Consider the following 27755-nt stretch of genomic DNA (forward strand, 5'->3'; position numbering starts at 1 on the left):
GGTTTATATGGTAGACAGTGGACGTATTGTCCGACCGAACCAGAACATGCTTTCCACTCAGTGCAGGGAGAAAATGCTTGAGAGCGAGTCGAACAGCACGAAGCTCCAATACATTTATGTGACAAAGTCTCTCCAGTGGGGACCAAACACCCCTGATCGTCCTGTGGTTCCACACTGCACCCCAGCCTGAAAGTGACGCATCCGTTACAACCACTTCTCGGCGCGAGGGAAGAGAACCTAACGTGACCCCTTTGCATATGAACTGCCTGTCCATCCAGGGCCTTAGAAGTCGATGACAACGCCCTGAGAGAGTCACAAGTCTGCGTTGATGTCATTTGGGATCCAATCCCAAACCGTTCATCCAAATCTGTAACGGGCGCAAAAATAAAAGCCCCAATGGCACCACAATTGATAGTGCAGTCAGTTTCCCCAACAACTGGAGGACGGTCCCGTATGACAGACTCGCACTGTGTCTGACACGCGTGACCGTTCGGAGAACGTCGTCCACCCTTTGTGGCGACAGAGAGGCGGTCATAGTTAAGGAGTTTAAGCTCATGCCGATGAAAATCACATGTTGGCTGGGAATCAAATGACTTTTCGAAAGGTTTACCTCGAGACCTAGTTGCTTTACATGGTCCAACAGCAGCGTGGTGTGGCTGAGAGCTTGTTCCCAAGTCTGTGAACACACAAGCCAATCGTCCAAGTAAGGAAGAATTCTGAGGCTGCGGCTCTGCAGGGGGGCCAGCGCTTCAGCCATGCATCTTGTAAATGTCCGGGGAGCAAGAGAGAGGCCGAATGGCAGCACTCTGTATTGGTATGCTTTTCCTTCGAAGGCAAAGCGAAGGAGGCGGGCAGCATCTGCTGGGTCCACTATCAGGCTCGCGACAACGCTGTCCACCGACGGCATTTTGTTTAACCCATATTGAGCCGCATCATGCACACAGTAGAGCTGAGTGCCCTTCAGTTTTGGGACAAGTGAGTCGACGACTTAGGATCTGTCCAGCAAAGCTGAAGCTCTTTGATATAGGGTTGCAATGCTGGCACACAGAATTGTGGTTTTTGAGCGGTCTTAAAGAAGGCACTAGAAACCGAATTCTCAGCTGGTAGTGTCTCAATACCCAGTTGTGAAAGGGCTAATTGGACAGTTTGCTTTATGAAAGACAAACCAGGACTAGATTCTGGGGGTAGGGACTCGGAAGTGTCAGAGTCCGCTACCGAGGGGCATGGAGAAGGCCCGATGTCAAGGTCTCCACTATAGGTTATATCTCCGGTCCTAAACAGCGAGTCACTTGCTGCTATGGACACAACGTCCTCTTCCAGGTGGCCAAATACACTGCAGTGCTCCTGCTCAGGCACGCTATCAATGACACCTGTGTTTGCACACATATCCCCCCCTGACTGTAAATTCAGGAGTAATGATTTAATCTGAGCGAACTCAGAGGCCAAAGTGTCAACCTTAGCAGATAGCATGTGGTCGGTATCACAAGCCTTCTTTGATGAGGTGGCCTCAACATGCTGCTTCTTATGGCGCTTGGTCGTCTTTTTTGGGCTCGACGCCAACGCACCGTGAGAAATTTCATTTTCCACCATAGCCAGTCTAGCGGACCTTTCTGACAAGAGGATGCAGACACAGTTAAGACACGCTTCCTCGGTGAGCACCTTTCTTAAATGCCCAATGCCTAAACACGACGGGCATAAAGTGTGTCCGTCTTCTGGGCTCAGGTGGGGTAAACAGCGAGCACACGCGTTCACGAGCGGTCCCGACATGCCTACACACAGTGCGAGCCCTACTCACGAACTCCGGAGCGAGTCAGCAAAGCACGAGGCTCCCAGAGCGAATAACACTCGAGGACCAGTCCACAGTAATGAGGCTCGAAGCAAACAAGCCACTCGGTTACAGCTGGAGGAGGCGCGGAGCGAAAATACACTCGCACACTCCCGTTGTATAAATGCAAAGAGCGAGTAAAACACTCCCATTGTAAAAATGCAAAGAGCGAGTAAAACACTCACGGCACAACAAACAAAAATGGCGCGGAGCGGGAAACACTCACAGCCTAATCAATAACCCGGTTCGGAAGAAACCGCCGCGGTGCTACATTAGCGTATCAGAGCGAAATATACTCACAACAATACAATCAATAGTGTCCGGAGCGGAAAACACTCACAGAAAATATGCAACTGAAGATAATCCAGAACGTGAAGAAATCGATAGTCCAGCCGCAGCTCGCAGCCTCTGGAGGACGTAATCCACGTAGCTCCAACCAAGTTGGTTTCGAGGCTTCAGGCGAGCGCGGTATAAACACGGTAATACGACCTTCGCCGATGCGAGAATGTAGAAAAGGAACTAGTGCTGGGTGAGCGGGGCTCTCATCGACCTCTGACGTCACCCAGGTCACGTCCAATGGCGTGACTTTGTTGGTATTTTATTCTCGACCTTTGTGCTGCGCACACGTAGATATCCAGGTGCTAAGCACCGCCCTCTGGCGGTCAGAAGGAATGAAATAGAAACCACCCCTCTCGTTCGGAATAGAATCTTGATCAGAAGGGGCTGGATCTGGTTAGAATATTTCAAATGGGGTGTGCAATTTTAGTCCGATCAGGCTTTTAATCAGGCTTTTTTGGGCCCCTACTAAAAGCTTTAAATAGCTTATTCGGAGTGTCCCTTTCATGCATCTTGTCAGATGAACTGCTTGTATATATGACCATGTTCTTGTGTGTATCATGATACGATGTGTGAATAAACTGAAACTGAATCCGAAGAAAGGTGTCCATGTAAGCACAACCACTGAGAGTATCCTGGGAGTGAACTGAATTTAAATGTACATGTTTTATTTTCCTTTATACCGCAAGTCCACAGATATATGCCAATTAGCTCATTTGTTTCTCTTGAAAATCAACTAGTTCACATATGTACAGTACTTAGATTTAGAATAGATACTACCAAGTCCTTCTTTAATGCTTGTATAAACCTTATGAAATTAATGACGGTCTCATCAATATCTGACCTTGTGTTCAATCATGTTGCGTATCTCAGGCAGAAAATTCTGGCTGATAACACGGTAGAGATGGCGGTCTTGTGGAGAAAGTTTATCCTTTATGCTTTCAGCCAAATTAACCCACTGATCCTCTGTTTCGCACACAAGTGACCAGGTGCCTAGCTTATGACCTAGTCAAAGACAAGAGAGACAGCCACAGATTATAAAACAACATATACATTTCTGTTAACATACTGCATACAGTGGTATGAAAAAGTAACTGAACCTTTTGGAATTTCTCATATTTCTGCATAAAATCACCTTCAAATGTGATCTGATCTCTGTCAAAATCACACACATGAAAAAAACGGTCTGCTTTAAGTAAAACCACCCAAACATTTATAGATTTTCCATATTTTAAAGAGGATTACATGCAAACAATGACAGAAGGGAGGAAAATAACTAATTGAACCCTCACCCTAAGGAGACTTAAAGAGCAGTTGAAACCAATTTTTACCAAACAATTTAAAGCAGCCCTGCCTACTATAAAACACACACCTTGTAAGAATAGTCTTGATGAGAAGCACTGTCTGATGTGCATCATGGCTCGGTCAAAAGAGCTGTCTGAAGACCTGCGATTAAGGATTGTTGATTTGTATAAAGGTGGGAAAGGATACAAAACCATCTTTTAAAGTCTGGATGTTCATCGATCCAGAGTCAGAGAAGTTGTCTACAAAAGGAGAGAGTTTGCCACTGTTGCTGCTCTCCCGAGGAGTGGCCATCCACCAAAGATGAGTTCAACGCAGAATACTTCAAGAGGTAAAAAAAGAACCCTAGAGTGCCTGCTAAAGACTTACAGAACTCACTGGCACAGTCCAATATCTCTATGGCCAAGAATGGTGTTGATGGGAGGACTCCACAGAGGAAGCCACTGCTGTCTAAAAAAACGTTGTTTGTTTAATGTTCGCAAAAAGGCACTTGGACACTCCACAGAAGTTCCAGCAAAATATTTTGTGGACTGATGAAACCAAAGTTGAACTGTTTGAAAGTAACACACAATGTCATGTGTGGAGGAAAAATTAAACCTCTCACCAACATCAACACCTCATCCCCACCGCAAAGCATGAAGGAGGGAGCATCATGATTTGGGGCTGTTTCTTCATTAATGGAAGAATTCAAATGTTTATCAGTATGTTATGCAGGAAAACCTGAGGCAGTCTGTCACAGTTGAAACTAAAAAGTGGATGGATGCAACAAGACAACGATCCTAAAACACAAACTTCAGAATCGTTTCAGAAGACCAAAATACATGTTCTGGAGTGGCCACATCAAAGTCCAGACTTGAACCCCATTGAGATGCTGTGGCATGACAGCGATTCATGCTCGACATCCCAGGAATCTGACTGAACTACAGCAGTTTTGTAGAGAAGAATGGGCCAAGATTACTCCTGATCAATGTGCCAGACTGATCTGCAGCTACAGGGCCACACAATATTAAATGTGATAGTTCACTTACTGTTTTTCCCCCATTTTGTCATTGTTTACATATTATCTTGACTCATTGAATATGACTCATTAAAATTTGAAAATCTATAAATGTTTGGGTTGTTTTAAAGCAGATACTTTTTACATCTGTGCGATTTTGACAAAGATCAGATTACATTTGATGGTGATTTTATGCAGAAATGTGAGAAATTCCAAAGGGTTCAGATACTTTTTCATACCACTGTATATGTGTGTATAACTGTATATACACACACATACATATTTATATAATAAACAACTCTTACATTTCTGTTAATATACTGCATAAATATACATAATTACCTTTAACAGGGGACAAATCATCTATTCCATTTTCTGCATTTTCTTCACTTTCCGCATCACTAAAAGAGACAAAAAAAATGTTAACTGATCATTTAACTATTATCTAACTATTAACAACTGCAATTTCATGAACACTAGTATTTTTATTTGATATTGTCAGTGAGATGTTTACTATTGGGGCATTTTTCAGTGTGCAATTCTGCACAACACCAATAAACGATTAAACAATTTTGTTAGAAATTGACAATTTTGAGAGCTGTATTTAATAAAGGCAGGAGTGGCGCTCACATATTGATCACGGTGATATTTTGGATGAGCTGTCATTTCTATGAATAGTTCAGAGTTCAGTAACGTATTTTACGGACTTTAATGCGTACTCTCAATGAACAAGTTTATTTTCAAAATTAAGGTCCAGTTGTGCCTTAGTGTACATTTTTAGTATCTGGTCTTTATCTTTCATTCATTCATTCATTTTCCATGCCGCTTTTCCTCACGAGGGTCGCGGAGGTGCTGGAGCCTATCCCAGCTAACTGCAGGCAGTAGGCAGGGTAAACCCTGAACTGGTTGCCAGCCAATCGCAGGGCACAAGGAGACATGCAACCATTCATGCACACACTTATACCTACGGTCAATTTAGAGTGTTCAATCAGCCTACCATGCACATTTTTGGGATGTGGGAGGAAACCGGAGTTCCCGGAGAAAACCCACGCAGGCACGGGGAGAACATGCAAACTCCACACAGGAAGGCCGAAGCCCAGGATTGAACCCTTGATCTCAGAACTGTGAGGCGGACGTGCTAACCGTGCCGCTAGTCTTTATCTTTTAACATTGTATTTTTTTATTTGTTAAACGTACACTTCATATTTAGCGTCATAAAGTGAAAGAATAGTCTGCAATGAATTCTTTCTAAATGTCTGCAATATGTGTTTGAAATATCCTTTAATTCATTAAAGGTCAAATTAGAGACTGTTGAGAATTACAAATAATGTGTGCAATTGCTGGCCACATGGTAACAGAGTCAAATAATCCTCAAATAATTTCCTTTTGACAAAAGCAGGGCAACCAGTACTAGTGGTAGCTTTGCCCACTATATAGGTACATGCTGACAACAACAAAAAAATCACCTCAGTTGAGAGTCCTCCATTTTTTTCTTTTTTGGTGGTCTCCCTCTTTTCTTTTTCTCTGGTAATGTTAACTCAGGGTTTTCACTGTACGGAAGGCAGCATGGACAAAATTTAATAAATGTTTCTCAATTGGAGAATAGCAAACTCTCATGTGATACATTAAAACTGTTCAGACCATAAGGACACTCAGATTCCTATTCTCCCGGTCTAAACTGCTAATCAGGACAGGTTAAAAAAAAAATATAATAACCTTGTTCTTTATATGAGTAATAACCAAATATTCAACTTTACTTTTCATTATGGCCACATAAGACTATTGTGCTTTTGTTGAACAATGAGGAAAGTACAGAGTTTAGTGTTTACCTGATCGTATCCACTTTTCCCTTGTGTAGTTCTTCTTTGTACATACGAGTGCCATAAAAATACCAGTAGAGGGCTCCATTCCCATCTTGCCCAAGAGGTTCTACCCTCAGGCTGTCTGAATCCAGACCCTTATGGGGTAAAAGACAAATTAGGACTTCATTAGGACTTCATCAATTAATACGAGATGATGATGTTTGGTGCTTTGTGATTTCAGAAATTGATATTAGTATTTATTTTCAAACATAATAGAACCTATGCAGCATGGGAGAGCGCTGACCGGGAACATCTGTCATGATGATCACTGCCACCACAAAACTCTAAAAATTATTCTTTTAATGGAGATATGTTTCAAAAAGAACTTCTTAGGAAAAAAAGCATGTAAGTAGAACTTGGATGTTAACCAACCACACCTTAAAAAAACACTTAATAAATCTGCATAAATGGCCTCAGTTGACGCCACAAAATAACGTTAGGGGAAGTCACGAACAACACATACAAACACGTTTCTGTACTCGCTTCCAGTGGGACTGTGTTAAACGTTGATCATGGAAAGATTATTGTGGCTGTCTGTCAGAAAACAACGATTATTCACCACAATAATTTAAGGGGGCAAATCTACTCATGCTCATTACAACCTCTGAAAATATCAGATGATCACGCCATATTTTAGCATTTGGAATTTATACGACATCAAAAATTAAGGAAACATTGTTCTTAAAGGCTGATAAAACAGCAGCACTACTGTGCTACTACAGGCTGAAGACTGACGAAGATTCTGCATGCCCTCTACTGGCTAACTTCAAACTTTCATGCAACAACGAGTATCCTCTCAATCAGCCCTGGGAAAAAAAAAAAGTGCTCCGAGGGGCGATGAGTTTATTGTACAACCCCAGAATATAGTTACCAATATTTTTTTGTGATCTATCAACCAATACAGAAGGAATAGATTCAAAATGATAGTGTAAACATCCCCAACAACACAATAAGCAGCAACTTGACAGACCTTCAGCCTGTAAAAAATTTTTTGATTCTTTGAGCTGATCTAAAAAGCAGTGTACCTGCAGCATGGTTGATTAAACACTCCAAATTGTAATTATAAGTGGTGTGCTTAAAGATGAATGGACTATTGAAGGGTACCGCAAATTGTGTAGTGTACCTTCAGCAGGTCAAGGACATCAGCAGCATCCAGACGGTAATCGCACAGACGGTGCAGTAGTTCAACCTGAGTACGAGGCGGCAGGTTTTCAAAGGGCTCCTCCCGAAGTGGGTTGGGCTTTCCCTCTTCCAGCTCCCATCTGTAGCTGATGATGTCATCCAGGTATCTGCTGAATGCCTGGGGGCTACAGTGCAGAATGCAAAGTATACAATATTAAATGTTCTCTTTCTCTGCAATTGCTCGTTCTTCTGTGTCCTAACCTCGTCTCAAAACCAATAGGGTCCGTCTTTTTTTTTTTTTTTTTTTTTACACACAAGTTGTGCAACATTTAGATTAAACCAATTCAATTGTGAATTCTTTGTTTAAACACAAACTGTCCCAGAATGAATTGTGAAACTATATCCAAAAACACACTCCTAAACCTTGTAGAAACCTTACCAAAATAGTTGAAACTGTTATAGCTACAAAGGGCAGGCTTGACGTCTGGCTAAGAACATGGATTTAGAATGAAGTGTTGCTTTAAATTAATAAGTGAGTCAAGACATGTGAGTGAATATCCATTCATCCATCCAGCTTTTCCCGCTTAGCTCAACAATATTGTATAGTATACATACAGTAAAAGTGCCCATGATGGGGAGGGAGCACACAACACTGAATTTCTTAACTTGCCTGTAATGTCTAATATTAAAATATACCGACATTTTTGTCATTTTGTTCTTGCCGCGCTCAAACATCCAGGCACGTCCAGGCACGACTGTTGACAGATGAAATTGTAAGCAAGATACAGGTAATAAAAACTGCGTGGGTGCGAAAACAAAAAAATCCAATCTTCAAATTAATACGGTGAAAGAAAAAATAATTAATACAGTGATAATATTTCCATTTCTGATATGGGATATCAGCAAGTCAGGGGAGTATGATACAAAAGTTTAGGCTTCCCTGCTAAAACTGCTGCCCCCGCGACCCGACCTCGGAGCAAGCGGAAGATGATAGTATGGTATGGTTTACATAAAGTCAATTCATGTGAAAAAAATCTGTTTCCTTTTTTAGTGTAGATAGAGGCATTATAATATTGGCAGAGTCAATGACTTAACTTTGGAATGGTAAAAAAGAAAAATTCAATTGAAAATTGCTCTAAAAACATCAGATCAGCTACACTGTATAGTACTGTATATGTCCCCTCAAGTGTGTTTCAAATGTTAATTAAGTGTTTTATGTTGATGTGTGCTGACCACGACATTTAGAAAATGACTACTAATTTTGAAATATTTTACATTTCTCTGTATTTGCACCACTGAAATGTATAATTTTGGAAAACTGTTGAAAGAAAACTATTTTCACATTGGGTAGTTGGCCTTTCTCCAAGTTGGCAAATATGGCAGTCTAGAGCTACCCGATTAATCGGTAACTTTTAGATTAGACTCCAAAAGAGAACAAGACCATGGGGGTGAACATCTATGCTATGTAGAGAAAGAGGACCAGAATAAAATAGCTTATCTTGAAAGAGCAGTGTGCACTTTTCACACAGCTGTAGGCTCCCCTCCTCACTAACCCCATCTCCCTCTTTTTCTGTCCCTTGTTCTCACCAACACCAACCAACCCCACCCACCCACCTTCCGCCACTCCGGCAGAGCATTTAACACTAGCAGATGAAAAGGGCAGCTCTGTGAAAGGCCAGTGGTGAACAGCCACCCCCAGGGACGCCAGCGCCTGTCCGGTCCAATAAAGCAGGTTGTCCTACTGTTACTGGTTGCCTAGGTGGAAATCCTGGCTCATTCTTGTCTCTGCTTATCCTTTGGTCCACTAGACTTCTTGCCCATTTTGAGTAGACATAAGGGATTACCACTTAGATGTGTAGGTGGAATTTTCTCTGCAACATACCCTTTCAAATTGAATAGTGTAAATATTCTTCCAGTAATGTTCACTGTGGGGACGATCAACACTATGGACATCATGGCGCATACATTCACTCTGTGTGACCTAAGCAAAGCGAAAACGCTGTCCTCTACCATGGGGAAATCACTGTGGAACTCTGGTAAAATCAAATTTTAGGCCTTTTTTACTGCTGTACAAAGCAACACACAGCCTTGAGATTTAATGAAGCAAATAATTATTTTTGTTTTCACAGCAGCATGTTCTCAGAATACAAAAGAAATCGAAGTCCATGTGATTTGGTAATAGGTTACACTCCCTTATAAAATTCAAGTGTTTCTGCAAACGAGTGGATTTAAAATCATCACAATATTCAAGTACCTGTCAAATTCATGCTTATAACACGTGCACTCATTTGACAACGTGGCTGCTTTTAGCTGCAAAGCGTTGCATCACCTGCCAAACTCAAACAGGATTTCGAATGGCGTCGATTAATTTGGGGGAAATTTCAGTTTCACCACTTTCTCTTTTAGGTCGCGTGTACTGGGCAAACACCATTGACCCAATATATAAGCCAATGGCCAGTAAAGCCTAATTTATGCTTCTGCGCTGCGGTGACAGAGTAACGACGGCGTAGACCGTTGGTCTCCAAACTGTGGCCATTCGCTTCCGAACACACACATACTTGTCTCTGAGGTTCTTCAATTTTTTTAATGCATTCACTGACCTCCAGCCCCGTATTTTCAGCAATCTCCTTTCATGAATTGCTTGCCACTTGGCAATCTTTATAATGCTATGACGAACCATTGTACAGGTGGTCATACTTGCGGACCTCTTCGATGATCTTCTCGTTGGCTTGGTCCATTTCTAAGTGTTGCGCAAGAATGTTTGTAAATGGCGGTGATTTCGTGCTGAACCGGAAACAACAGTCTGAGCGGACCAATCACAGTCCATTTGCTTCACATCACCATCCGTTGACGTGACGCGTAGTCAGGATTTTGTGAAGGTGCACGTTAGGAAGATAGTAAATCAGGTCTGCCTTGATGGCGTAGGTCCGCCGCAGAAGCATAAACCAGCCTTAACAGTGAAGCCGTTTTACATGATTAACACATCACTAAATAGTAGATTTAGTTTAGCTACCTGAAAATCAGGGGTCCCTGACATTGTGATCTTCTGGACCTCGGTCTAAAATTTTGTCGGACTCTCACATGATTACAGTAATTGAATGGCACTGCTCTAAACAATTGAACAACTGGACAATTGCGTTCACACACAAAAAAAAACCTAGAAAACAATACATTTCCTTAAAAGAATACAATAATGAAGTGACCATTCAAAGATCCCTTTACCATTAAATAACATATCATTTAACCACAACTTACGTAATGTCAGTGCGCTGGTAACATCCCTGCAGCAGACAAGCAATAAGGTCCCCGAGGAAGTTCAAGTTCTGCTCTGAAAGCGCTTTCTCCAATTCCTTGACACACAGCAAAGAGGTCATATTAAAAATCCATTGCTAGCATCCTAAACTGAAAAAGGCATAAAGTAGTAAACACAGAAAATATATAAATACATATATTTTTGTGGTACAAGCATTGTTAGAAGATAGTCGTTATTTTGAATGCCACTCCGGGGTCCTCAATTATGGACGACTGGACCACGGCACTTTCAAAAAAAAAAAAATAATAATAATAATAATAATTTTAAAGGGGGGGGGGGGGCGCTACTATGCGCTACTATTCTATCGCTAAGTTCTGTTTCATAACTTTCATTTTTAGTCAAATATCTTCCATGTTCCCACTTCTGTTGTCATCTCTATAATGATGAACAGCGCTGATTGGCTGAGAGAGCCTACATTGATGCGCTGATTGGCTGAGAGGGCGTGCATAGATGCGCTGAGTGGCTGAGAGACTTAACGCAGCAGTGTGAAACACGAGTTGCGCCTGGCACTTTGCAATCTTGTTTACCAGTGGAAGACCCAATCTAACAAAATGTCATGCTCAAGTTGACAACGAAAATTGCCGTTTCAATGAGGAATGGACTGACAAATATGCGTCCATTTTACCAACTGCAAGTACCAAACCTATGTGCTTAATATGCTTAAAGACAATTGCGCTGTTAAAAGTGAAAATGTGAAATGCCGTTATGTTAAACAAGACAGCTCTTTTGAAGAGGTTTCCTCCCCAATCAGAATTGAGAAGGCAAGAAACTAACAGATTGATGCAGTCATATCAAGAGTCAAAGCAAGGTTATTGTTAAATCTATGACACAAAAACAACGCAACGGAGTGCTCACTCAGTGTCCTGGGTGTTGGTCAAACATAAGAAGCAGTTCTCTGATGGAGAAATAATAAAAGAGTATGAGTGAAGTGTTGGCAGCAATGTTCGAAGGAAAAGAAAAGGAGGAAATGACAACAAATATCAAACAAATCTCACTCTCAGATTCAGAAACCAAAAGATACACTGAAGTACGGGCTGATGATGTGAGTAAACAGCCAAATGCTATTTCTCTCATTGAGCTGTGTTTACAGTTAAAGTTAGTGTCAGTAATTATAATGTTTGCACCTTAATGACAGAGCTTGTCATTTATGTTCTGTACATGTTAACATGTACTGTACTACTTGCTCATGTTTTCTTTTTTGTCCAACAGTTTTACAGTTACAAAATGTACTGTCAATAGTTATTGTTTGCACCTTAGTGACAGGTCTTGTAAATTATTTAGTGTTCATGTGTAAACATTGTACTTGCATGTTTTTTGTCAATGTATTTTTATTTAATCAGAATGTGCATTGTATTTTTGTTTGGTCAAAAGAAAACCACGTTTACCACCTTTGACTTGCCTTGTACTTGACCGACATTAATAAATGGACCCATGCTTGTATGAAAAAAATAATTGTGGACCTTCAAGATTTGTATTTGAGGACTCCTGCCATATACCATTTAAGAAAACAACCTCTGAGTAATTACAGTCAACCAATATGCTTCAGATGGCAGGTTGGGTGCAATAGTGGAAAAACAAAATAAGTGTGCTGAAAAACGAACATGCAAAATTTTTCAGTGTTAAAAATGTTTAACCTTAGTAAGGCTGAGCAACTTTCACTAGTTTGGTGCCAAACTCCAGAACAATGAACCATATTTTCCGCACTATTAGGCATACCTAAAAACCTTCAATTTTCTCAAAAGCCGAACTTACGCCTTAAAATGCGATGCGCCTTAGATATGGATATCAATATTGGTTAATTATGGGAAGTCATTCCCTTTAGCGCTACTCCATCTAGTGATTACAGAATGCAACCCCAACCACTACTACTAATGCGCCTTTTAATGCGGTGTGTCTATATCTGAAAGCATATTAAAAATAGGCCATTCATTGAAGGTGCGCCTTATATGCCGATGCATTTTATAATGCAGAAAATACGGTAATCAACTTTAATTCCCCTCAAATTAATAAGTCAGTATCTAATAAATCTACACCCGTGGTTTGTTTGAAAGAGAGCACGTCGCATGAGTGACACGACCAAACCCTGCTAAATGCGTGCTCACTACACATACAGTAGTGAATTTATGACAAACTATGGTGAATCTTCATCTCGTTCTTGTGTCGTCAGAGGAAAACTGGCATCAATCTCGTTATGTTTTAGTCTCCCAAGACAAGTTTTCAGCGCGGCCTCGTGATGTCATCGTCAAAAGAGTGTTGATTGATGAAATAGATTTGTTATCGTCATCGTTGACGAAAACACCACTGCTTCCGAGTCATTTGCCACGTTTACATGGAGCTAAATATTCCAATTACAATCGGAATATTTGTTCAAACCGAATAAATGTGTTCCATATAAACACCTCATTCGGAATGAACAGGTCCAAATCGAATGGAATTTCATTCCGATTCCCAGGGGTGGAATATTCCTTTTCCCAAACCGATTAGATGTAAAATTATATCATGTAAACAGGGAATCGGAATGGTGTCTGGTTGCGTTCTTTCTGCACATGCGCCGTACTGACGTGGTGACGTCACTTGGTGACGTAAGTAACGTCACTTGCAAAATGGCTTCCAAGCACATGCACAGCGCACCCACACAACTTTTAAATGAACGGCGTATCATTCTGAAGTTTTGTTTCCACTCGAAAAGTTAAAACAGCAGCTGATCTGACGATCGATCTCCATGTTTTGCAACGTGACGCTTTGTTTTGATTAATCTGCGCATGTCAGACGGCAGTTGTCAAACGTCCTTTCGGAATAAAGGCAGACACATGTAAACGCTGGATCGGAATAGATGAAGTGACATGTAAACAGCTGATGTGAAATTTCCATTCGGAATGATTTGAATCGGTATGAATAAAAGTCAGCATGTAAACGTAGCTATTGTCTTTTAGTCAGAAAGATTTATGAGGTGATGAACACCAACCGTGCAAACTCTACAAAGCTTAAAGCACCAAGGAGTGATGACAAGCAGCAGGTGGCTATACCCCAGCTTTTTACTCCTCCACTGACCAGCAACACAGTCCAATTACAGGGTTTGAAATCAACGGCTTTCTGATTGGTCGGGGATAGTAATTAAAAAAAAAACCAAAAAGGATTATGAGGAAGCCACTAAAACAAAACATTGCCTAATTTGCCGTGTGTACGAAAAAAAATATGAACTATATATTTTAACTTATTTAAATTCATCTGTATCAAAAGCTGGGCCTAGTCACAGTTATGCAGCCCTCCACAACTACCCCTCTGCTAATGGCAAAAGAATAATTATTCTACCAATTTAGAAAGCTTACAGGTTAATCAATCATTTAATCAATCAATATTCTACTGCAGGAGTGTCCAAACTGGTCCCTCAAGGGGCGGCCGCTGTGGGCGCAGCAGGTTTTCGTTCCAATCAAGCCAGCATAGAAAGTTTGACCAATTAAGCGTCTGCTGAAATAAGCAGCACCTGAATCAACTTATAACTCGTAAGACATCAGATTGGTGAATAGGTCTCACTCCTCTTGATTGGATGCAATGAAAACCGCAATGAAAAACCTGCTCCCACTGTCACCTTTTATGGAATCATTTGGACACCTGTTTTACTGTGATAGGACTATTTTGAAACAATTATAAAATGAAAAAGTGTTATTCACAACAATTTAGCGATTATTTTTTTCTTGCATTTTGTAATTAAAGCATAAGATATCCACTACATGACCAAAAATGAACAAGTGTGCAAATCATGATTATAATAATCTAAAGGGGAGAAAATTCTTCAGCCCTCGCCTGATTGTCGTTGACAATATAGTTATAATTGATAAGAGCTTATTTGTTTCCCAGTTATGAGGACTGCCTAGGTTTGGTTAAGTCTTTTCCGTAACCAAATAAGATAGCCGTTTATTGATAAAAAGTCTGAAGTTATTCTCCTGTTCTTATTTGACAGTACATCTCCCCAGTCAGGCCATTGGGAGGGGGGAATACCATTAAAATTGTTAAACAGTTAACTTGGAGCACTGTATTATACTGGCGGACACAACTTTTATTTGGTGAGGTCTGAAAGCTAATTTAAATTATTTTTTGAGTGAAAAATCCAAAACCGATCCCTCTTTTTTTCTATTAAATCATGTTTTTTAACTACAGGATCACTTGTTTTTTTTTGTTTTTTTTTTAATGTGAAAAATAGATTGAAACAAATGTGCTTACCGCTACATAAAGATGTTCAAATATTGCATGAATATGAGAGAAACAGTATTACTGCAATGTATGCACTTTTGTTAAAAAGGATATGGCCGCGGCAATTCTAAATATGTATAAATAAAGTAGGTATGTTAACAAACTTAAATCTGCTAAACTGACTGGAATGGCGTTCTGCACGAATGCTATTTTTACACCATGACGTCGCATCGTAAAGCGGCCGTAAAGCCAAAGTGGGACATTATAGACCCGCCCTCACATAGAAACAATGTTAATTCTGCTACTTTTCGCCGGTAATCTTTCAAAAACTAACATGCCGATCCCACATTGCTTTTTTGGAACTTGTAGAAACGACTCTAGACATTACGACATATGAAGGATGTTTTCTTCATACGTTTCCCAAAAACAAAAACTCGGGAGGAAAAAAAGTGAACAATTAATCAACTTGCGCGGACGTTTTAACGCCAGCTAGGTGAAGCCATTCACATTTCATATGCAGAAAACATTTTGTTGGGTTGGCATGGTCTTTCAGAGGACGAAGAGGTCAGTTATTTTGATATTTTTAACTTATTTTTTAGCGTGACGTTGTGCCGTGCTGCTTCTGTCTGACAATGAATGACCTGATAAGAATTAAAATGGTATCTGACTCTGACACTCTTACCTTTTCTGTTGTAAAAAGAAAAAACAACTTTAGTAAGGGTGAAGTTTAAATAAAGAATTAAGATTTGTTATCAATGGAAAAAATTGAAAGTGTTCATTGGCTGTCACTGAGTAGTAGCATTTGTGATCGCTACTCATAATATTAATTACCACCCCCCCCCCTCCCCGCCCCAAAGAACGGTCAGAGACGTAGGAATATAATGCAGTGCCCTCCATAATTATTGGCACCCGTGGTTAAGATGTTGCCTGTAAGTTCAAGCCTGGGACCGTGTGCTTTGGTCGGTCCCAGTTGAAGCCTGGGACCGTGTGCTTTGGTCGGTCCCAGTTGAAGCCTGGGACCGTGTGCTTTGGTCAGATGAGACCACGATTGAGCTTTTTGGCAACAAACACTCTAAGTGGGTCTGGCGTGCCACGAAAGATTCGCATGCTGAAAAGCACCTCATACCCACTGTGAAGTATGGGGGTGGGTCAGTGATGCTGTGGGGCTGTTTCGCTTCCAAAGGCCGTGGGAACCTTGTTAGGGTGCATGGCATCATGAATGCTTTGAAATACCAGGACATTTTAAATCAAAATCTGTTGCCCTCTGCCCGAAAGCTGAAGATGGGTCATCACTGGGTCTTTCAGCAAGACAATGACCCTAAACATATGGCCAAATCTACACAGAAATGGTTCACCAGACACAAAATCAAGCTTGTGAAACAGTATAGGAGAAGATTAGGTGCTGTTTTGTTGGCAAAAGGGGGTTGTACAAAGTATTAACACCAGATAATTGTGACACACATTATTTGATGTCAAATAATTATTTCTTTATGTGGGATTTTTCCCCACTGAATAAATGCACTTGTATTGAAGGCTGGATTTTTCTTTTTCCATTAAGGTCCCATATTTTTTGAATAAAAAAAATTCTTAGAAGCTAAAAAACACATCTTAACCAGGGGTGCCAATAATTATGGAGGGCACTGTATAAAAAAGACAGGGCTGGTGGTAAAGGATAGCTTGTTGAAACCGGAGAATGTCATTGTCAGTCGCGTAAGAAAAAGGTTTCGATAAAAAAGCTAATGTACTTCCACAGCTTTGCATGTGAATTTGGCACCAGGGACATCATTTTCGGAGAGAATTGGTAGGTTTAGCTTTGTAAACATCTCCTTCGTACACGATTTCCATTCATTTACTATTGGGGACAAACGGTTGCGTATCCTCCCTTAGCAACAGTAGCTAACGCCATGAATATTAATGAGCGAAAGTGATGTGTTGCTTGTGGCACGCCATTTCGTGATCAGTTTGCCAATTTTAGTTTTACTAATCATAAAATTGACACTCAACGGATTTCCCCCCCCCAAAATTGATCCCCAGTGTTACGTGCAAAGGCTTTGAATCAGAGGAGGTAAGAAAGGAAAGACAGAGGCATTTGCCTCATTCTCACTTTATGCCCCTTTTTACATGTACAAAACAGGATGTATGCGTTCCAGATAGGGCTGAACAATATTGGAAAAAACTGACATTGTGAATTTTGAGACATATTGCGATATCAAAAGTCGAAGATTATTCTTCAGATGACTTGAACAGCTCTGTTTGGGAAGCCTTTGGTTGACTCACCATGACAACATTGTATTCATATAAAACTGTTTAATCCAGGCTAAGTGGATTCTTCTGTGAATGATGAAGATTGCTGTACATAAAAGGGATCCAGGAAGCCATGTCTCTGCACACTTGCGGCTTTTATGAAGCAGGGCTCCAGACTGTGAACAAATGGTCGCATTTTGCGACTAAAATTAAAGCCAGTACAAGGATTTTTTTCATCTACTCGCGCATGCGCGACCAGTAACATTGTCAGCAAAAAAAAAAAAAAAATACTTGCGAACAATGGCGAAATGGCGAAAAGGACGATAAGTGACTACTCTCTTTCCAGTAAATCTACCGGCACTGTTTCAAAGGAGGCTGACGGGGGGAACAGGTCCGATTCAGGGGCTCGACACAAGGGCGATGACGAGTGATGGCGAAATGAGAAAGTCATCACTACTGGGCTGAAAGCCAACACACTGGGTGTGATGCAACTGCAGGGGCAAGCGGCAGCGACACACACCACACATATCGTCTAGCTATAAATTTGGAGGGCATTTTAAAATTTCCAGTCTTTTCTGAGCGCCAACAACTTCCCATATTGTTGCTTTTTTTTGTGTGTGCCGGAAAACATGCCGAGAGGTATCATAAAGTATGTGCTGGCCGCGTACTGCCAAAATGTTATGCTCCTTCATGTTGACAAAGTGTAGCATGTGGATGTCAATTTCCGGGTTGGCCTCCCTGGTGATTTGTCAATCAATAAATCAATTGCTGATTGGATGTAGTGCCAGGTGACAGCGACATAAATAGGTTAACATGGGAATTTCGTTCTAATTTTTAAACGGTATACTGGTTGATGCCAAAATTGAAAGAGAACAGTTTCATAAATTCGTAGTTTTATGCATTTTTTATGAAAGTATCGGTTAAACAGTGAAAGAGGAAAACTGCATGTCAATTTACAGTGTGTGCCCCTGAATCTTCTGTTTGCACCCCTAAAATTTTAAGTTAGGGGCCATTGTGCTCCTAGTAAAATATGTTAGTCTGGAGCCCTGCAAAGCAACACTAAAGTGTGCGTGTTCAAAAAACAATTAAAAGTCCTGCGATGGGACTGTCGCGTAAATGCACATTTAAATGGCAATATTTAAACGATATATCGTGCAGGTCAAGTTCCACGTATCCTTCAAAAAGAAACATACTGGACAACATTGGGCACTACACATCACTCCAAGTCAGACTCAGAAATTCCTAAAGTGTCTCAATGATCATAGCTACCAAGTTGTTTGAAGCTACATGCCACTATAGCATAAAAGGTCCTAGTTGAGGGATCAAACAAAACATTGCTCTGAAACCCCCTGTAAAGTACAACAACTTTAAAAGGCCTGGCGCGGTTCACTGGGACCCAATTCTTGAGCTTCTCTGGTTACCCTCACAGAGAACAGTTTCCATGCCGTTGCTGTTAACAGCTCCACTGGGGTTCATATCACTAATAGTTGGAGGAGTGAGAAGGGGTAGCAGGAGGGGGAAGGGATGGCTGTCTGTCGTGTCAGAAGTCCTCCATTAATGTGCTTTGGTTCTTTACATTTCATTCTCTTCCGTCCCATTCAGTTTACACATGGTCCCTGCTAGAATCAGCACCTGACGACTCCTCCTCCCCCACTTGGAAGCGCACAACAAATGCATGCACATCCATAAAACCACAGGAAAGTGTTTCTTCCTTACATCCTCAGGATATACAAGAGTGAATAATCTCCATTCTGTCATAGCTGCTGATACGGACTCCCATCTAACTCAACTTTGTAGTTTGATTTCGCAATTAATCAATTCCACTTTAAAACATATCTGTCCAAGTCACTTCGACATCACAAGAATAAATTGAGTTAATATTGGGGTCTGTCAATAGCCCCTTTGAACTGCTTCTCAGAGGTGTCTTTTTCCTGTGTCACTAGTCTGTGTGAATGGCTCTGATGTAGAATCAACAATTTCCTGGCTTTGGGGGTCGTATCAGAACTGTATCAAAGGCCAGGACAGTCTTTGCAGAAGGGAAGCCATAATGGGGTGTGAAGATTAGCACCCAAAACTCATATCTGTTGTAGCCAGGCAACTATATAATATACATTAGGGCTGAAGTTAAATGCCTTATCCTGCATCATTCACAGCCTCAAGCAGGACACTTATTTACCCTCCTTTATACCTGGGCAGATGGACCTGAACACAACACACAAACACTAGTGTGTTTGCGAGCACTTGCTGCATTAAAGGAGCATTCCATTGGAACTCAACATGCAGGTGAGCGGTGGCTCATGCAGCAGTTGTTGTCGGCATATGCATACGCTCAGCTACGATTTACTTGAAATGGAGCCCTATTTACGAATCTATCAGCGGCCTTCACTGAAGGAAGTCACAGGGACCCCGCAGTGCTGTTCGCTGCGGATGTAGAACTGGAGCAGACTATGTAGGGCTGCAACTAACGATTATTTTCGTAAACGATTAATTGGATGATTAATTAAACAATTAATCGACTATAGGTATGTCACTTCTTTTAATTACCTTAACAATTTACCCTGAAGTTGTTTTCGGCATGTTGTAAGTAGTAATGAAGACAAAATGGATGACTATTTGCTTCAATTGACTATCGTTTATCAAATTCGTTGGCAAATCATTTATTAATCAATTTAAATCGATTAGTTGTTGAAGCCTTATTAGGAAGCTAATTTAGACAGATGTCTGAAAATTGGCAAAAATGTTTTTTTCCAAAGTAAAAGCAGATTTTTGTTTATGTCTTACTTTGACTTAAAAAAATATATAATGAAGAAATCTGATAGTATTTACAACTGAGAAGTTTTACATGTTATAATTTCAGAATTTAGACAAGTTCATAATGAAAAAGGTCCTAAATGATTAACCAGTAGAGCTGGGAATCTTGGGGCACCTAACGATCCGATTACGATTACGATTCATAGGCTCCGATTCGATTATAAAACGATTATTGATGCACCCCCCTCCTTTTTTGTTTTGTTTTGTTTTGTTTTGTACATTAGTTCCAAAATTGTTCAAAAATCCTCTCAGGCTAAACCAAACTACTATTTCAGTATCAAGTTAACATATAACAGTAAACAAATATACAAAAATAACAGTAAATAAAAAACACCAATCCCCATTCTGTATCAGCAGCTTTAAAGTGCATGTGACACGAAAAAGCATGTTTATTTCATAATACACGCGGTATTTTATGCTCCTGAATGATATGGACCGCTTGGATGTGTGTGGAAGCGATCGCTATATTTATTTAGTTTTTTTCATTCCCGCGCCATGAAAATGAGTGACTTCCGGCTTCGGTCTTGCATTGAGGAGGAGGGCGCTGTGACGTGTACGGTAGAAGACGTCCTCTTCACTATACGGCGTACTGTTGTGTATGAGGACGAAGGATTCAGCGGATTTTGCGGATTAATACGTTTATTTTTCGCATCACGCCAGCCAAACGGCTGCAGAAAAATCATTCTGTATGAGGGAGAGGCATATGCGCCTTTTTGGAGTTTCTAAAGGTTCCCATTCACCGTGGATATTGGCCAAAACAAGCGCGACTACAATGGGACCATTGGACTTAGGAGGAAGTGAGTAAACATCTTGTTTAGTATTATGTCAAATATTAATACAGCTATTACAAAGTAAACACTACAAACTTAACTTTCTTTAAATAAAGGACTACTTACGTTTGATCATTGATAGGCATGTAAAAAGCTCTCCTCATGCACATTAGCACATTAGCTGCACAACAACTGCAGCCACCCTCCTCCGGGGAACGAACTGTAAATTGCTCTCCCCCGGGCGGTTTGCCGATCCGCGAAGACAATCGACAACTCAGTCATCATGTCAAATAATCCAGGTGAGTTATGTGTGATTTTCCGCTTCAAAGACTTTGAAACATCACTCGGTTCGGGTTAGCATGTCGGCTAGCTGTCACGCCTTTTGGTTTGTTTACATTCTCCGAAGCCGGGGAAGGGAAATGACATACAGTATGTCCGATTTAGGTGTCATAAAATATCGTTGGGAGGTGCGACAGTAAAGGTGAAGTCGACAGTTTTGACCATTATGCAGTAATTTTGCCATGTCGTCCTGAATAAATGTATTTTTATTATTTCATATTCCATTTAGCACAAGACTGTTATTTGTGTCATGACCATGCCGTTTATTTAGCAATTGGGGAAAATACTTGGATAAAAAGAACATCTTGTAAAAATATTGAAGTACAGAGACAGAAACAATGACATTTTGCAGCTCTCTTCGTCGCGTTTTCCTCGTTGTGAATAGTTCCCCCTCGACGGGCTGACTGGTCCTTCTCAAGCCATTTATATAGCTAATGGGGATAAATACTTGGATAAAAAGAATATCCTGTAAAAATATTGGAGTAGAGAGACTGAAACAATGACGTTTTGTGGCTCTCTTCGTCGCGTTTTCCTTGTTCTGAATAATTCCCCCTCAATGGGCTGAATAGTAAGACCGATGAGCCCAGTCTACCGCTGACGTCATCCACCTGTTGGGGACGCTAAAGCCCTATAATGGTAGGCGTGGCTAATCAGCAGATTAAAAGACTAATTTCTCGTTATCTGCGCTTTGCTAAATTGTTGTATATAGTCGAATTGTCTCAAAATATGATTCTAATTCACATAATAATGCCATTTAAGACTTTTTCTCATGTCGTATGCTCTTTAAACTACATTCAATTAATTTAATGTTGTGAATCAACTGTTACAGTTGTTAAAATTGCTCCCGTTATTCCATAATTTCCCTTCTGTCTACTTTTGTCAAAGTTTTAAAACTATTTCATCATTTAAAGATAGATTCAAGACAAGATTCTGCTGATTTAGGAGTATTTTAGATAAAAAGTTAATTAGGTTCGCTACAACAGAGCCTTCTAGAGAGGTCTACCGCTTTAAGATGGCGGCTATTTACTTACGCCGGAAAGTGTCATTTCGCATCTCTTTTCAATAATACATGTTCTAACACCAACGTCGTCTGTCATTTTGCATCTAGTTCTACATATATATATATATATATATCTACTGTAGCCGTATGTTTGTAGCAACTAGCAATTGGGCGTTGTTTGTAGCGGCTGTCAGCCGCAGTCAGGTATGATTGTTTTTTTATCTAGCGGCATGAGTTGAACATGATATTTACTCTCGGTCCGTTCCTCATTGCGTCCCAAAGACCGCTCTGACTGTGTTTTACTTCCGCTTTACCTGGTATAATTCAATAACCGGAATTTGGATATTTGTGAATCGTTCTCGAATCTTCCACGGCCGAATCGCGAATAATCTAAGAATCGGAAATTTCGCACGCCTCTATTAACCAGTTATCCAAATAGTTGTCGATTAAATTGCTAATCGATGAGTTGTCTATTAATCAATTAATTGTTACACCTCTACTAGGATACATCCATTTTTGGCAGATGCTGCATGAGACACCACATGACTGCTTGAGGTGCCTACCAGACATGCTGCGTCATTGTTGCGACCAGCAGTATCTCTTCCAGAAAAAGCCCAAATAACATAAAACGCATACACGCGAGAAGGATCGGTGGCAGAAACTTTGCGACACAGCTTGATGGCTAAGTAAACGACAATATTGCACTTGTGCCAGGGAGGAAAGCATCCACTGACGGCACACTTAGTCTTACATTGGGGTATTGAAAGCTTTTGTTAGAGGCGTGTTCACTTTTGCACCAACAAATTTTCATAAAAATGGCAATTTTGTGTTCTAGGTTCCATCAACAACCTAACTTTCAAGATACGAGTCAAGCAAGCATTGCATGAAACTCAGTTATGTTCAGTGTTGGGAATAACGCGCTATAAATAACGCCGTTATTTTTTCAGTAACGGGGTAATCTAACTAATTTTTTCTGCCGTTACAATGCCGTTACCGTTACTGATGGTCAAAAGCGGTGCGTTACTTTGAATAAATTAAAGTAACTACCAGCTGTAGCAAGTCTACTCTGCTCTGTTTATTTGTCATCCAAGACTTGGGGTGCGTTCAGGTTCATGGCAATGATAATAGTAAACACACATAGCCTACCTTCGCAAGAACGATGGAGTGGCTGTTTGATACGGTCATAATGTGCAGGTCCCGTACCCATCAGCAGCAAAACTGTTCGTAGCGATTTGTAATTTCGGAATCACTGATGAGTTTGGTAACATACACAAAGCAATAAATACAGCAGAATGTCCATTTCGCGTAAATGTGGAAGCCCGTCAACATCTTTACTCCAGTTGTCTTCGGCTTGCTCGTAAGGGTCAACATTGTTCACATCCTTAAGTTTGATCACATATCTGTTCTTCACCTTATTAACGAGTTTGTCTCTTTATCGAACTGGCAAGTTAAAGTTTAATGTCCCGCGACCCAGACCTGCTTCCAATATGGCTGCGTTGTTGTCAAATCTCACGTGATCCCCCATTCTGTGGCGTAAACGCTTGAGGAGCCTAATAGCGCACGTACTCCAGAGCCGGTGTTTTCACACACAAACCGGTGTTTTGCCAAAATCGCCTACATCGGCGAAACGTCTACATTAGTCGAATTTGACACCCAAAGTACTACCATGCGCTCCAAACTTGTTTTGTTTTGACGCATACAGGCAGAAGGTACTAAAAAATGCCTTAAGAAAATACTTAAATGTAGTTTTATCAAATAAGGACGGTTTAAATACGCTACGTGACTAATGTGGTAAACTACTGTACTTCAAAGCTAACACAAAAAAAACAACGGTTTAAAGTATGAGAGGGTAATACATGCAAAAGGTATTTTTGAGGCAATGAAAATGTTCTAAAAAACTAAAAAACAAAAATAGTGAGTACTCGCCGCTTCTAACCAATGTGTGCATGCGTGCGGATGCTTGCGCAAGCGCGCTGAGCATTGTGTAGGACGTTTCGCCGCGTAGTATGGAATGGCCGAACACCGGAACAGCGTGTGCGGCAAACACACACACGTAAAACAGATGCAGAGGGATATGATGGTAGACCATTCAGTGGAAAATTTGTCCTTTACGAGGTGGAGATATAACACTATTTCAAGTTGGTCGAAATTAAAGGAAAGAACGTGGATGTAAAGTGTAATTTATGTCCCGGGGCAAAGCTTTTGTCGACATCTGTGGTAAGCAATTCAAATCTGTTTATTTTTGTTGCCCTTCAAATGTGGGATAAATCTGTAGCTGCCGAGGTGCAATAAATATTAAAAGATTCTATAACACAACTACCAGTCTGTTCTTTTCTATTCAACTGACTCGAATACTGCTCAGAAATTTTCTAATTCTTTGACATACAACTTTCTTTTGAAGTAACGGAAACAGTTACTTTCACTGGTAACTAGTTACTTTTACTATAGAGTAATTCAGTTACTAACTCAGTTACTTTTTGGAAGAAGTGGTGAGTACCTATAACTAATTACTTTTTTAAAGTAACGTGCCCAATACTGGTTATGTTGTAATTGGCATAATTGTTCTTATGTTAATTAAAATGTTGATTAAAATCCTTCTTTCCAAAGAGTGTGTCCTCTGTTATGGCATGTAGTGAAACCACATGCCGAAGTGGAACAGCAATTGTCCAAATGAAGTTTTGGCTAAATTTTACTTTCTGTCAAAGGCACGTTAAGACTGAACTAATTATACAGCCTTCAGGGGCTCATGGCAATTTAATGCAATCTGATAATGAAGAATATGGCCCTAATGATGACCTTTCTAGTTGAATACATATTAGCCAATGTATTTAACTTAACTATTTAACATTTAACTTCCATGAAAAGTTGTCCGGGCCTCCCATTTGGATAATTCCTAGTTTGTTAACATTCACACGACTTGCCTCTTATCTTAGCTTTACAACCAAAACCAAAGACAAGAGTCTTTTCAACAGTGAAGGGAAGTCATCCCCAGACTGGAGACAGAGAGAAGGAACCATGGGGAGCTGCAACAATGGGGCTGGCTAAGACAAACCCTTGTGTATATGCCCCTCTTCCTCCCCCATCTGAAACCATCTGATGCATGTACCACAGGCCTCTCTTGTCAGTCACAACTTGGGGGAGGGTCTATAGCCTTTATAAAACACTCAACAACTATATTGTATACAAGATAGCGTATCAAAATATATATATATATCTTTTAGGGGTACTCAGTGTACGAAACGTTGTCTTCTCATCTGTATTTGTAGCCTAATGTGTTAAAAGTGCCAGACGTTTGTGACTCACTGGCTATCACATGAGCTCAGTTGGAGATGTCAGTGGGAGGGATGGTAGAAAAAAAGGTTGTGAGAGATGAGCCAAATGACAAGAGAATAGGTGGGTAATTATTGCGAGCCTTCATGCCACTGTCAAATGGTCGACAGGTCATACTGTAGTTTGTATCTTTGGCGGGAAAGAAGGTTTTGATCAAGTACATCCCAACAGAAATAATCTTGTAAAACAATTTGAAATACATATTTTTATGTATTTTATGTTTTTATGTTGCCATAGTTGGTTCAGAGTGGCGTACCTGCGGCCCCCAGTCCGCTGCACGAGTGTGCTCCCAATCATGTAGTAGATAGTTGGTTTCATAGTTCATACGCGAATTTTACGTAAAAACAAAATGACAAAGAAAAGGACAATACCATGCCAGTATGCTACAGTATTTGGTAGGGATGTCCACGATCCAATCACATGATCGGAAATTGGGCCGACAGCGCCATTGTTCAGAGGATTGGAATCGGGTGAAAAGGATCAGGTTTTAATTTTAAGATAGAGATTTATAATTATATATATAGATATATAATCTGCACACACACACACATACATGCATACAGTCAGGTGAAAAAATTAAGAGGACACGCTATGGAAGCCTGTGTGTTTTGTAACATATTTGGTCATATGGATATTTTATATCAATTTTAACAATCTTGAGAGATTCAAGTAATACAACTAAATTAAAACTGGGGGGAAAAAAACATTTTTTATAACTTTCTGTAAAATGTCATTTTGAATAAATGACATTTCTGCTGAGGAATAAATGGCCGAGTCAAAGCCCAGATCTTAATCCCATTGAGATGCTGTGGGGTGACTTGTAACGGGCTGTACATACAAGAAACCCCTCAAGCGTCTTACAGCTGAAAGTATTCTGCTTTGAGGAGTGGAACAAACTTTCTTCAGACCGATTTCAAAGACTGGTAGATGGCTCTAAAAAGCGTCTCACAGAAGTTATTTAACACTAGCTATTAGGTGGTAGAGTGTCCTGTGTTTTTCCTCAGTTAGAATATGCATTTTTGTTGATACATTTTGTTTAATGAGTAAAACAATGTTATTTTTTGTTGTTTACCTTTAATTAAATCACTTTCTTTTCCATACATAAAATCAAGATCAGACATTGCTATGTGAACATTTCTTAATAAAGAACTGAATATTTAATGAGGTGTCCTAATCTTTTCACATGACTGTATATGTGTATTTTTTAAGGGCTAAACAGTAAAGATGCACCAACACCAGTATCGGAAGGGCGGGGGGGTGATCCAGCCGAAATGGTGGTATCAGCGAGTACCAACAAACAGGACTCCGATACCATTTAACGGTAAACACAGAACACAGCTTTTTTTCCTCCTGACAGTCACTGCACTCTGTGTTGTGTGATCACACGTGATCACTTTGCATGCCAAGCAGCTATCGCTGTTGACCTGCTCCAGACTAATGAGAGCGGGCCAATAGCCATAACCAATGCCCAGGCAGCGTTTTCATACGAAGGAAAAACAACCCAGAAGAAGAACATGTCGGCAGTCTGGCAATATTTTAGCATTGAAACTCAGTCCACTACAGTGGCTGCATGTAAGATTTGCGGCCTGAATGTTTCGAGAGAGGTGAAGTAAAATGGTCCAGTTTCAACACCTCAAACCTGATAAAACTTTTGAGGACGAAACATATGAAAGAACACAAAGAGTTTTGAGGCAGCAACTGCTAGCAAGAGAAAGACTTTACAACAGACAACTGGAGCAGCCAAGACTCCCAACTTTCCCCGCTTAGCTTGACAGCCGACTGCGTGGACTTGGAAATATTCATGCTGGAAAGCGTAGTACTTCATGCGAATGAGTTCAAGGGATCACACACCGGCAAAGCTATTGCAGGAGCAATAGAGCACATGCTGCACAACTGGAGCAGCAAGTCAAAAGTAAAATTAGTCTACTTTACTTTTCTTGTCTTTCATTGAAAAAAATGCCGCAGCAATGTGTGACCTGTTTCAAAAGTGCCGTAAAATAAGCTAAGCTAAGTTGTGCGTGTGCATGTCTGGTGCACAGAGAGTGAGGCTGATAGACATTATGCTGTGGTCAATTATTATTGTCAAATTAATATTAATATTATTATTAATGTATTTTTACTTTCTTACTGGTGGGCAAGTGTTATACATATTTTAATTTCATGACTTTGGCACTATTTTGGCCTTTGAGAGCCAATTTATTCAACTATTGTCACCCACACCAGGTGTGCAATAAGCTCTATTGTAGTCACCTTGTATTACTCTTTTACCTGTTTCACAAAGGTAAGCAGCAGCCTGACACAGCCATGATAGCA

The 27755-nt window shown here is 40.5% G+C and overlaps 1 protein-coding gene across 2 annotated transcripts in view; it reads right to left on the reverse strand.

The window, feature by feature from the left end:
* LOC130916212 (chromatin remodeling regulator CECR2) overlaps positions 1-27755 on the reverse strand; it is a 62668-nt gene that overhangs the window by 25844 nt on the left and 9069 nt on the right. For both annotated transcript variants that reach the window (XM_057836731.1, XM_057836732.1), the window contains 6 exons: positions 10700-10794; positions 7446-7629; positions 6290-6417; positions 5927-6010; positions 4803-4861; positions 3006-3166 (listed from right to left, as the gene is read on the reverse strand). In XM_057836731.1, coding sequence (XP_057692714.1) covers positions 3006-3166; positions 4803-4861; positions 5927-6010; positions 6290-6417; positions 7446-7629; positions 10700-10794 — 711 coding nt within the window. The remainder of the gene's footprint in view (positions 1-3005; positions 3167-4802; positions 4862-5926; positions 6011-6289; positions 6418-7445; positions 7630-10699; positions 10795-27755) is intronic.

Source organism: Corythoichthys intestinalis, chromosome 5 (assembly GCF_030265065.1).
Source record: "Corythoichthys intestinalis isolate RoL2023-P3 chromosome 5, ASM3026506v1, whole genome shotgun sequence".
Lineage (NCBI taxonomy): Eukaryota > Metazoa > Chordata > Actinopteri > Syngnathiformes > Syngnathidae > Corythoichthys > Corythoichthys intestinalis.